This window comes from Ambystoma mexicanum, chromosome 8, assembly GCF_040938575.1.
Source record: "Ambystoma mexicanum isolate Mex_15411 chromosome 8, UKY_AmexF1_1, whole genome shotgun sequence".
NCBI classification, from domain to species: domain Eukaryota; kingdom Metazoa; phylum Chordata; class Amphibia; order Caudata; family Ambystomatidae; genus Ambystoma; species Ambystoma mexicanum.
The window spans coordinates 1725490781-1725504422 of record NC_090929.1 but is presented as its reverse complement, the minus strand read 5'-3'; the positions used below and the strand labels follow the sequence as shown (position 1 = coordinate 1725504422).

General features: G+C 43.0%; 1 protein-coding gene across 1 annotated transcript in view; it reads left to right on the top strand.

Annotated features, from left to right (window-relative positions):
- LOC138473367 (zinc finger protein 485-like) overlaps positions 1-13642 on the top strand; it is a 275091-nt gene that overhangs the window by 107136 nt on the left and 154313 nt on the right. Inside the window, exon 5 of the mRNA XM_069612055.1 lies at positions 8593-8706. Within this exon, the coding sequence (XP_069468156.1) occupies positions 8593-8706 (114 nt within the window). The remainder of the gene's footprint in view (positions 1-8592; positions 8707-13642) is intronic.

Below are 13642 nucleotides of genomic sequence, written 5' to 3'. Positions count from 1 at the left end.
TCTCGGCTTCTCCCTCTTCGGCTTCTTAGGTCCTGTGGCGACTTCTCAAGAACCAGTCCCAAAAACCCTGCTTTTATGCAGCAAACCCCCATTCATACAGCCTAGCTGTCACTCAAACATGCTAAGTGGTGAGCGGGGTGGCTCACCACTTGGGCCAATCACACTAGAGTGCGACATGAGTTGGCAAGGCAACTCAGTCCAGGGTGCCTAAACCCCCTCCCACACCCCCTGTGGTACCCAGACAGAATGGCACCACTTTGGAGGGCTTCTGTGCAGAAGCCCGCCAAAAGTGGAACAAAGGCTCGACTCGGGTTCAGGGTTACTGAAGTGAACCTAGACGCCATTTTGGCGGCGAGTTCTGGCAAAAAATCCCACCCGGTGAATTTATATTAAATAAATAAACCGCCGGTATCTTTAACATTGCACCAAAAAGTGGTGCATTAAAATCAATGGGAAATCCCATTGGGAAATATTCCGGTGGAATATTTCTGTGGTATCCACTGCCACCAGCCAGAAACTCGCCGAGGGGGGACGGGACAGTACCCCCTCGACAACAGACCCAGGGGCAATCTAATTGCCCCTACCAGTACTTCCACAGTGAGATGGTTTGTACTGGTTAAGTTCCTAAGTTAAGACTAGTAAAGTCAATGGCAACTTTACAGACCCAGGGAGACAGTAGTCAGTCCCAGGGTGTGGAGTCTATGTTTGGGGGTCTCTATGACACCCCTGTGTTGCTGCACTGAGGGTGCTGTGTAACACACATTCAAAAACCAATGATGGCCTATGGGGAAAAAATACCCCCTAGCCCATAAGCACATAGCAAGTCACAGTAACACTCTCAAATCATGTCCAAGAGTGAGGGTAAAAGAGTCTCACTCTTGGCAGGAGAAAAAAATAAACCTCAAAAATCCAGCAAAGCTGCTGGGGGACTCACTAGGTTAGGAAATTCAGCCTAAACAGAGAATTCTCCCTAACACTGAGTTCTTCTGAATAGATCTTCAATGCAGACAATTTCCTCTGTAGACCGATTGGTGTTCGGTCCAAGATCACCATATCATCTGCGTATAAGATGTGATGCAGTTGGAATCCATTGATGGTTGGCGGAAATGAAGTCACGTTTGCCAGGGCTTTTCCTACTTCCGAGATGTAGAAGTTAAACAGGGTTGCCCCTAATGGGCAGCCCTGTTTTACTCCCCTTTCTGTGGGAATTGGATTTGACAGATTTCCTTCTTTGTCTAGCCTTATTTGAATGTGGGTGTCGGAGTAAAGTTCTTTAATGGCTGCAATCAAACTCTCATCACAGCCTCTCTTCTTTAAATTACACCACAGGATTTCCCTGTTTACTCCATCAAACGCGTTTGCCATATCAATAAATGCCAGATAGATTTTCTGGCCCGATCGAATGGCATCTATTTTTAGTAGGTTTAATATTAGGAGGTTTGTGCTGCAACCCACTCCCTTTACGAACCCAGACTGTCCGTCATCATAGATTTTTTTGTGATTAATCCACAGTGTGAGTTGTTTAAGGAGCTGAGTTGCAAACACTTTACCTATAACGTCAAGGAGGGCGATGTGGCGGTAATTTGCTGGCTCAGACCGTAAGCCTTTCTTGAATATCGGAACAATGATTCCTGATTTCCAGGTTGCAGGGATCCTTCCTTCTTTTATTATCGCCTTGAACAGGATATCACAAAATTCCGACCATTCATCGATGTTTTCTTTTAAGTCAGCATTCGAGAGGCCGTCAGGTCCAGCGGCTCTGGATGTACTGCTGTTTGCAATTGAGGTTCGAATGTCCACTCCGTCTATTTGTAAGTCCCATGGTACTTTTGTGTGGATCTCCACTGTACTTGGACCTTTCCTTCTTTTGAACAGATTTTTGTAGTAGCACTCCCAATTCATTTCCGTTACCATATTTGTTATGATCGCTTTTTCTGAGTTAGATGATTCATTTATTAAGGCCCAGAATCCCCTGGAATTCCTTTGGTTCAGCGCTTTCAGGATTATCTCGGCGTCGTTTTGCTCCATTTTAGCTCTGTGTAACTTGTGCCAGTTGTTATATTGGTTTCTCACTTTTTTGGACTGGTTTTGGTTTGCTACTCCTTTAGTGGCATTAATCGATCTTAATGTTTTCCTCAATTCCCTCTTTTTTTTCGCCACTTCCGGGTCGTACTTATGTTTGAAGAAGTTTTGGTTCCTTAGAGCCTTTGTTTTTTTTAGATTTATAAATTTCCAGTAAATGCTGGTATTCAATTGCCTCAATCAGGCCTTGCTCCTGGGATCTTTGCAATTGTTCAGATATCACCTTAATATTTGGTTTCTTTATCCTTAGTCTGTTACGCCCAGGTTCCACTGAGATGTCACATCTCCATTGTCCCTTTTTTTCTACTTTTCTCCATTTCCATTCCATTGATGTAATATTATGATCACTTTGGATGTTTTTAGTGAGTGTGAAGGAGACTATTTCATGTAGTATGTTCTCCGAGACAAAGATATAGTCTAAAATAGATTGCTGAGTTCCTCTTTCCCAGGTCGGTTTTGCTGGAATGTCCCCTCTTGTTGCTCCATTAAGCATTGATAAATTTCTATTTGTCATTTCTTCTTGCCAACATTCATTTTTAAGTCTCGCCCCGTTGGTCTTCGTTGTTTTTCGTTGGTCTAGGTCAATACATTTCCTATTGAAGTCTCCACATAGGATAATTAATTGCCTTTGAGTCTTCTATTTTAATTGTGTCTATGGCTTCAATGATATCGTCTTCAAGCTTTTGGTTGAACTTTGGAGTCGTGTTCCAGTATATATTTAATATATATAATTGGTCCATCAACTTCTCTGTGGGCTCTGTTTGTTCTACACAAACCTCCTGAAGGAAAGGTGACAAGTTACGGGCCGATTTTATTCTTAGTCCACATGTTCTTTTAATTAGAGTCAGTTGTCCCGACATAGGCCGCCCTTTTTTTGTTTTATAGCTGGATTTATCACTACTTCGTAACCGTCCACACATGGTAGATTAGAGACCCATGTCTCTTGCAAACATATCAAGTCTGCCTTTTGTATTGTTTCAGGTGGAGATCCTAGGAGATGTGAAAATCCTCTGGTGTTCCACAAGGCTATCACCAGTGTCCCTATCTCGCCATAGCATTAGCTCCTCATTGTTGAGTTCAGTGATTTTGCCAACCAAGACCATTTTTTCCTTTCATCCTCGTCAGAGTTTACTTCCGGGGATTTAGAGTTCACTGGACCTAACTTTTCGCGATTATCCACTGTTATTTTGATTTTCTTCATCTTTATATCGTCGGGAGGACCTACTACTTCAGTCTCCATTTCAGTGTCTTTAGACTTGACGTTGGACACGTACTCCTTTATTACGCTTTTTTCAGTTGTTTTGATTGCCGCTAGATCTTTCTCGTTTATTTTTTGTACTTTTGGTTCTTTTGTTTTTGCATCATCACTTCCCTTTAAGGTGTTGTCTACTTCGTACACTTGATATCCAACTTCCAGGAGTTGTCTCTCACTCATCATGATCAATTCTGCATCTTTTTTGTCGTTGATGTGCAAGAGTACAAATTTCTGGTTCATCTCAGCCATGATTTCCACACGATCAATCCGAGCACTCTTTATTGCTCTTAACACAGGGATTTTTTGGAATATCTGTAGAATGGTGTACCGATTTAGTGGGGTATCGCCTTTTCTTCCGTCAATTTTCTCAACCAGTAGTCTGTACTGGTGGTTTTTTCGTGTCGTTTTGTTACCGACAATCAAGTTAGGATTTCTTAACTTAGCGGACTCTTCGGCATTCCCTCTAGGTGCTCCGACTTCTCTTGCGGATTGTTGTGGATTTTCTTTCGGGAGCTCAGTGCCGTGCATATTGTTCTCCTGCTCATCTAGTATGGGGTTTTTTGTAACTTCCCTGATCTTAGATGAGTTTCCCTGCTTCAACATACTCTTCAACCTTTTCTCTTCTAAGGTGAGAAAGATTTGTGGATCCTCCACCTTTTTTGTAATTTTCTTTGCTGTAAATTGAGTTTTTTTAGGTGTTGCTGGCCACGAAATCACTCTTTTACTTGACATTTCGTCTTCTTTCTCTTTCTTGTATCCTTCCATAGATGGTTTCTGCGGGCTTGCCTCTGACTCACGATCATCTTGTCCAGTATTCCATTTTCGGTAGTTTTCACTACCCTATTATCGTCCTTATTTTCTTCAGCATCAGACACACTGTAAATTGACATGTTCAACAATTCCTCCTCATCACCTTCTATGTCTTCCGCATCCAGCTCAATTGTACTCCCTGTCGGTGACCTATTGTCTTCAGTCAGGTTTTCTGGCTGCACTTTGTTGTCCACGATTTGGATCTCATCGTCTTTTTTTTTTTTTCTTTTCCCTTCAGTGTCGATAATTCAGAATTATTTACAGTTATGTTCAATGCTTTAATGTTTCTGAAGAAGTTGGCTGAACTACGAGCATTCCTGTTCTTTTTTACTTGTTGGTTCTTAGATTTTTTATTACAATCATTTGAGTTTGACTTAACTATTTTTGATCTCTTCTCGTTACTCACTCCTGAACAGATTTTCGGGTTTTCAAATATATCATACCACTCCCTCTCATTCTTTTTTCCAGGTTCAGTTACAGGCTTACTTCCCAGATTCTTTGTATTTGTGTCAATGGATTTAGACGTTTCAGGTGGATTGGGTGGTGGGAGAGCTTGCTCTTTATCTACTTCTTTTTCGTTTTGCTGTTTACTTTTCTCAACCTCTTTTTCTATAGGTTTCGTAGAGACAGTCGAGGAGCAAGGCCTTGTTTTCTGTGCAATCTCCACGCCATTACACTCCATCCTTCCACAATCACTGTCATCATGCCTAATTACGAGCTCCTTATCATAACAGCAATTCTGTTGTGATACCCTTATCTCTGCTTCTTTCTTTTTTTTTTCAGACGGTTGCTTAGTTACTCCAGATTTCTCGGGTAACTCTAATGTCTCTAGGTTGATCACTGAGGTCTGGCTCGTTTGCACTGTTTTTGGGACCTGTGTTGTATTTGAGTCTCTCCTTCTTTCTCGTTCGTTTTGTAGTAGCGTAAGGGCTTGCCTTGTCACTTCTGCTAGGAGTTTCTTATCTTCAGAGTTATTTCTTAGGGATTCTTTTAAAGCCGTTAGTGAAATATCATTCCCTCGTTTGGCTACCACAATCTCAGAGGTCATTTCCTTAAGGTCTGTCTCTAGTTTGATCATTTTAGAGTTTAGTAGAGCGATCAAAGTTGTTTGGTCTCTGTAGTTCTCATTTAGGTTCTCGTACAGCTTCATCAGAGGCGCAACAGCTATTGTTGCGGCAGACATCAGAATTAGACTTAGCTTCGATATTATTATTTCAACACAAGTCGATGTTTCATCTGTATTGTTTATTCCCGTCAGGGGTATCTCCGTGGATTTCCGCCAATTTTCATTTCTCATAGTTGTTGTACCGTCTTCATCATCCGAATCCATGGATGGGATTAAGGTGGCACGTCGTTTGGACCTTTTCGGTGATTGAGTCTCACCAGATGTATTTCTTCCCATGTTTTCCTCTTCTCTTTGGCCTTTGAGTCTTTTCTTCAGACGTCGATCCTCACTTTCGGAACTTTCTCTTCTGCGACTTCTCTTTTGAGACACTATAATCTCCTCGTTTCTAGATTCAAATGCTGGCGAGTTTGTTTCTAGGGTCATTACTTCGTGGATACTCCTATGCTTAGGATAGTGTAGCTCTGCAGATAGTGGATTTCCCTCGTTGGCGCTTATTTGAGATGACCTTCGAGTTTGCAGCAATTTTGCATTCATTTTTGCCAGATCTTTTATTACTTGATCCACAATCCCAACTGAATTTCTTCTTTCTCCTGAATTTAGATTATTTTGTGGTAGCGTCGTTGGTAGTGTAGAGCTTTCCATCCATTCATTAGGTGGTGACCACATCACCCTAGTACCCTCCGTTTTCTGTAGCGCAGTAAGGTATTCTTTTGTGTTTAGTTTGGCAAGGGAACCCCTTGTATCTTGTAGTGATTTGATCAGTTGCTCATCTCCTTTGCTCGTGGTTGCTGTCATTTCTATTTTGTCTGACTCTGGTTTATGCATCTCAGCTACCTTTGTCCAAGCCAATAGTTTTAGCGATGAACTCGATTTTAAGTGCTCAACCTTGGCTGCCGCTCTTTGTATCTTCATTAGGCTTATGTTCTTATCTTGAGTCAATTGGGCTGGGTCTCGTATTGGGTCCTCAGGCCTATGCCCAAGGTGAGGGGTATTGGGAGATGGCTGGTCACTCAGAACCTGGTGTATCATAGCAGTGCAGACTTCAGCACTCTTTGTTCCTAATTGGGTTCCCTCAGATTCGCTGTTCCTTCCCTGTGCCTCGACCACCTGCATCTCTTTTTCCATTTCCATGGTTGCTCTGGGTTTTTTTCCGTGCAATTCTGGGGATCCGATGTACTTTGCCCCTTGCCTCTCCCTGCAGTTCTCAGATAGAACCTCTTTTTCAGTCTCAGGCTCATCTTTGGTTTCCTTCTCGATAGCCTCGTCCCGCTCTTGGTCTTCGTCACTTTCAGAGTCACTTCCTAGATCGAGAGTATCCATCGAGTCATTAGTGGTTCCTTCCCTTCTCAGCCACACCATTCCCATATGTTCATGAGACCCGGTAGACCTGGGTGCCTCAGTGCTGGAGTACTGCTGCTGCCCAGTGTTGACGTTGTTGGATGCCATCCTGGGGCCGTTAACTTGGGGAGTGACGCTCTTACTAACCATAGTAGCGGCTACATGGGCATTAGAAGAGGCGAAGGACTGATTAAGAGCTCTCTCCATGTCAATAGGATTTCCTATGGTAATGGATGTCGCATTCAGCCCTCGCTTAGCTTGAGCACGTGTATTAGCTTTATTCGTAGTCTCCCTCATTGCTGCTGACATTATCGGACAGTTCTATTCTTAAAGCGACCAGCAAGCACCAGATGAGACTTACAGTACTTGTTTTGTACCACGCTGCACAAGCTTTTATCAAGGACCTTTTGGCAATGTTGATTGGACTTACCTTTGGCTCCAGTTCGGGATCAAAGAGGGAATACCTCCGCAGTCTCCCGTTCCCTAGTCTCTAGTCGAGCTGTCAGCGCCAAACAGCCGCACAACAGCCAACACCCTCCACACCTACCGGGCTCAACGCTCTGCTCGCCTGAAAGCGGATGCTTTTTCAGTGTGTTTTGGGTCACGTGACTCCTCACGTGAGCAGCAACAAGGCTCCGCCCCCTCCTGGGAACGAAGCAACACGCTGCCGGTGTCTAGAACAGCTGATGGTGTAAATTTCGCCGTGCAGCTTCTATTTCATGGGTCTCTGGTGGACAAGCAAAGTCCTCAGCACAGGCAGCACAGACAACGCTCCGCTCGCCTGAAAGCGGATGCTTTTTCAGTGTGTTTTGGGTCACGTGACTCCTCACGTGAGCAGCAACAAGGCTCCGCCCCCTCCTGGGAACGAAGCAACACGCTGCCGGTGTCTAGAACAGCTGATGGTGTAAATTTCGCCGTGCAGCTTCTATTTCATGGGTCTCTGGTGGACAAGCAAAGTCCTCAGCACAGGCAGCACAGACAACCAGTGTGTTTTAATACTAGTGTATTTTGAATGATGAATACATTTTGTTTTATTCGCTTTTGACTATTACCTGTTTGTTAATGACAGTGATCCACACTCCTGTCCCACTGTTTCCTACCTGTACCATATTCTATTAAAGGGTGGGGTAGCCTGTACTCACTTGTATCTTGTTTCATTGAGATAAAGGTGTTGCAGGGGAGAGATACCGTGTCTCGCCATCCTGCATCCCACTCCCTGAAGACCCCTTGCCCAGGTGATCCTCCCGCACAGGTCCACCCCCAGGGTCTGGATCCAAAGGCGATGGCCGTGCCCTGGCCACCTGAGAGAGATCCCTGGGGACTAGCGGGTGAGGCACCTTCTGGTTTCTCACACATACAAACTTCAGAGAAAATGGTGACACTGCATATAATTACAGGACTTTTTGATAAAGGAGGACCGTTTACACCAATCAAAATCGATAAGAGCGAGAAAAAGGAACACACCGGGTTAATAGGCTGGATACCAGCAGACGGCTCATACATGCTATACTACAAACCATGAAAGCTGTTTATATTGGCCAATAAAAGGCAATGAACCCAGCATTATTGGAAAGACACATCTTTACTCCCACCTTGTAAGACCCTTGCCCTCCCAGGCATGTTTTACAATCCGCACAAACTACACCCTTTGAGAAGGAAACCTCCCCAGGTTACTGAAAAACACTTGCTGTAAACGGTTAAATAAAAAGCCAAATATTTAATCTGGGTTAGAGAATCCCTTTAAAAGGGTTTAGTACTGCCAGGCATGTGTGCAGAACAATGCACAGGAAGTGCGGATGCTTTTGAAATGTTTTGATTTGTTTTGCATTTTTCTTGGAGTATTTTTTGATTAATTATCAATTTCGATTGAATTACATTGTTTTAATTTTGGTTGGTGTTTTCAGTATTGTTCATTTGGATGTTTCGAAATGATGAAAAGAACTAACTATTGTGAATGTAACGCCTGGTTTTTGTCTAATAGGATATCAAATTCTTTCTTCTGACAATGCTTTGAAAATGGAACAAGAGATGGATTCAATTTTCACAGACCGTTGTGGTGCTGAAAAACGAGAAAACCGCACTTGCGCTGATATAGGTAAGGTACATAAATTGCTGAGCTGAAATGTTGCTGGATTGCACTGAGAGTTCCCTTTGGGGCAGAGATGACTCAAATAGTACAGTATGGGAGTGTGAAGGAGTAACCAAGGGCTTACACCTAGACAGGAACTGGAAACCGAGCAGCTAAGCCTGCTGGAGTGGGAGATGGATTTCTTTGTGTCACTGTTCATTTCTGCAACTGTAGTTAGATGGGTGCAAGATTTTGAATGAATCGTAACCTGTGGCATTGCTCTGGGAAACCCTCAGACCATGGCTTTTTAACCTACCAAGCAAGAAGAGAAAATGTGGAACCATATGTGCTGGGTGATCAACACCAGCTGGGGCAAAATGTGCCATCCATAACATTCTCATTCAAGGGCAACAAGCTTTTTTGCAGAGGCCTTTATAGACCTCTCAGCATATATTCTCCACGCAATGGGAAAAAGGTGTATTGTGTTAAGTAGCTGCTGCTCCGTGGTGACACACAGGCTTGACATAGAAGTGGGCCTCTAGTCGGGCACAGTCTCTTGCTGTCTCCAGAGTTCGGTGTGTTTGTTTTGGTGATGGACACAGTCTTTCTGGTAAATCAGCTCTTATTTTGCTCGTGCATTCTCACTGGATTCTTCGCTGCTTGCATTTGATTTGACCGCAGACCCTGTCATGGAAATAATCCTGATAAATGATTATAGGTTGTTTTGTGCTTTAAACTAGAGCGTTCACTTTCTCACATAGCAGTCCTAATCATTGGCTCCCAAAGGATGAAGGAGTGAGTCGCCCCGCTGAAATAGTGGCACTTGGATTACTCAAATGTGTGTAGCTGGTGCATAAAATCTCCAAGGACGGAATGGCCTGGTATTTCCGCATTCAGGGAACCCGGAACCGGTACCCGCTATGGGGATAGCCATGCCGCAAATAGCGCAAATAGCGGCATAGCTACCTCTATGGTCGTAATGAGGCCCATGTTCTCTTCAACACGGTTCTAAGCACAGCTTCTTTTAAGTTTGTTGGCACACACTTAGTGCATGGAAGCATTTAGAAGAGTTGTCCGATGGGAATTTTTGTGGTATTGTTGAGCCAAGAGTTAGAAGTGTGAAGTGGGTCCTGAATGGAAGCTGATGGCATTCTGGCCTGTGTAAGGAGGCCAGTGGGAGTCTCTGGAAAGGGAGTTACATTGCGTCCCTAATTTAAGTATATAATGTTCTGTTGCATAGCTTACATTCTGGCTCTTAGTGCGGTCATGCAACAGCACCATCTAGAAGAGGAACGCTTTGCCCTGAAACCAAATCACAACTTCGTGTCTCTGAGGAAACCAGAGCATGCTATAGGTTTTAGGCAACCTAGACAGAATATATCCTGCCCCCTTGCTCTCGAGCTAAGAGCTAGGGGGTCTTCATTGATGCTCTTGCGACATGCATGAGGAGGAGTGCGTTAGTCTTTTCACAAATTACAGTAAATATGCCATCAGGAACTACAAACTTGATATGCTTCTTACCCAGTGTGTGATCTCTCTGCCACTCCAAATTGTATATTTCATTATTTATACAGGGTTTTATGGTGTCTTGATTTCATGCACCTTTCATTCAAAGCAAAAAGTCTGTTTTGCAAAACAATTGTAGTTCACGCAGAAATTGAACCAATTTAAAAGACCAGGCCGCTGATTAGAGCGTCTTTGGCACTCCACACTTTCAAGGTTAGATAAGCGAGCCTGCAGCCAGCAAAGATATTCAGCAGGCTAAGAAACTCTATTTCCAAGAAAGAATTTCTGCTGCCACTTCTGACAGTGCAGAGCTGTTTAACATTTTCAGTGAACTAGTTGTTTCATGAGTGGCTAATAATTCTATTTTGACAAGCAAAGTGTAACAAACTAGCTCTATTCTTCTCTGAGAAAGTTACTAAATGCTGGCAGATGATTAAAACTAAACTGTTAGAGGTATTTTTGGTGAGCTTGTTGGGGTATTTCATGGTATGGTGGTGAGCCCTAAATACAGAATTGCCTTATAGTTTTTTAACTGGGATCATAAACGGTAAGCCAAGACTGGACCTGGTACACTCTAGCTCATATTTTCATCTTCCTGTGGTATTTTATTTACAATACCACATTATGCCCTTTTGGCGATATCTCGGAACACACTCACCATGTAATCTGAATACTGTCATTCATATAAACAGCCCCTGAGAAGGACTCAATTGACAGTGACCAGTTTTATGCTGCGCTTTACCTCAGGCATAGGAGGTTACCACCCGCTGTAAAATGCAACTACCACCCACTACACAGATGTCTGGGTTATCACAAGAAACCAGAATACATAAGTAGTCGGAGGTTACCATTCTCTTCATTTTTTATAAAGAATTACGATTATACAAAATATCAAAAACAAGACCTGCAATGCACAATGTTCTCGCATGACATTTTCTGTGACTCAAAAACTGAAATATCTACAAATGCAACTAATTTGCAGTTGTTTCCCCCGCGATAAATTAACTCTTCCTCACAATGTGCTTCAATCAAACTTCTAGTGTTGCAGTTCAAAACGTGGATATCTACAGACCTTGAAAGAGAGCAATTACTCTGTGCAGCTCACTGCCTTCAGTTATATTTACAGCTTGCTGTTTGGGCATTGAAAAACACATAAGGAAAAAATGGCATTTACTTTAGTAGAGCATTTGGCTTTTGATTTATATGTGAAATTGCGTTTTGGACAGGTCAGGAAACACATATAAATAGCTACCTACATTTGTAAAAATATACAAGATTCTTTATCCTGTGACTGTCTGTAAAGTGCACCCACAATCTACCAGATCACACACCTCAAATTGGACTTTTATGCTCACCTAGGTTATGCCTTGTTCAGCAGTCCCAGGACCCCGCCCTCCCATCCCCCGGTTCATTTGTTGAGAATCGTCTCCCAAAACAGCTGCTTGGACTGAATACACACGGAAAAATGTATCGTTTTTTCCCCTTCTAGGCAGGACACTCAGCGAAACCCTCTCAGAGAGCAGCCAGCCTGCTTGCACTGTCAAACTGCAGCCCGACCCGCATCCAGAGAGTCTGATGGAGAGAATGACAGAGAGTCCCTCCCACTCATAGATAGCCCTATTTAAACTTTTTGTGACCTGCTCATGAAATGTATGTTTGCCTGCATTTTATGTAAGTAAATACTGCACTTAAAGTGATCCCATGTGTCCATCAAAACCACCTCCCTTTAACAATCAGCCAACCCTCTCAATCTTCTGGTGACGCGTGTCCATCCTGCATGGTTAGAATACAGCAATGGAAGAAAAGTGTTACATTTCTCCTGCGCTGCATTCCTGTTCTGCAAATGAACTATAGGCCTATTTTGTAAAATGCATCTAATTCTTCATGTTTATTTTCTTGCACTTCCAGTTAACCTTTCACAGCCTCTATTCAGCTTACCAATTTGCGCTAGAAAAACTATGGACTGAGCTGCATTGAATATTGGTATGGGGATATGTTAATGGTTAATGGTTAATGGTTAGGGGTTAGTGATGAGTAATGGTTGGTCTTTATGCTTCTGTGCAACTCAGTCCATCTTACTGTGGTGTAGTGCATCATAATTCCAGCTGCCGTGCAGTGCCAAATTGAAACGCATATTTTAGCTTCCATGTGCTTTGTGCATTCACAATACTGACATATATTGAGCCCAGAGCCTCACACCCTTATAGGCAAATGGGATCAATGTTCATCTTTGTTGAATTGCTGACCTGGCTAAAATTCAGGGTCTTCTCTTTCCACAGAACCCAGAGTATATACATGCCCCAAAACCCCAGGCACTTTAAACGTTTTGATTTCTTGTCTAGTGTAGATATAAAGTGCATGGCCTGAAACCCTGTGTGCATCTGTAGATTGTTTGCCCTTCCAAAGATTTGACGAACATTATCAATGTTTCTTCACAAAGAGGTTGCTATCCAACCCTGTTGAAAGAGGGCGCACTTTGTTTCTTTATTAAAAAGTCAGATCTTCGACCAAATAAGACTGAAAATCTCAGGCTGATTTCAGACCGACCTCTCTTGAGTAAAAGTGTGAAAGGTAAGGCTTCTAATCAACTATCTAATTTTTGAAAGAAGGCAATTTCCTAGCTGTTATGCAGTCTTGGATTCTGCCCCCAACATAGTACGGAAACGCTTTTTTTTCTTTTTATTCGCAAAACATTGCTGCAGCTAAGCGATACCGGCAACTACTCTGCAGTTTTTGATACCATGGAGCACAGTATCCTTCTCCAACGTTTAGAAGTGGCAATGAATAGTTCTGCTTCAGCCCTCGCTTTGCTTAGCTCTTACCTAAAGGATTGAAAACAGAAGGTCCAAATTGGTCATTTGGTCTCCACTAGCTGCACACTAACCTGTGGTGTGCCACAGGATCAGCGGTATCACCACGCCTTTTCAATCTCTATGTATCCATTAGCAGAATTGATAGTGGAGAGAGATCTGATATGTCCGCCATATGCCGATGACACTTCAATTTTGGTTGACCGTCACAGCAACTGAAGGTCAGTGCAACCCTGGATGCAAAACAATTTCTTGGAGTGTCCTGTGGCTCTTTTATGGCCTGTTGATTTTGGGGCACCCCCTCTACCAGTGGAGTCGGTCAGGAATTTTGGTGTTGTATTTGACAATCATCTGACTTTCGCAAACAGTTAGATGCTGTGGCTAAAAGCGCACATTTTCATCCTTACACTATTAGTAGATATTCTAATCTGCTTGATCAGGAATATGCCAGTAACAAGGCTCAACTGGTTAAACGTTGTTGTGATCCGTCTTTGATTTGCAGGTCGCAGGTTCTAATCCTGGCAAGGCCAACTCAGTCTTTTATCCTTCTGAGGTCGATAAATGAGTACCAATTTTGATTGGGTAATAATAGTAATGTATGTAAATATGTCTTATATAAAGCGCTTTAGATTAACCCCTTAAGTGCC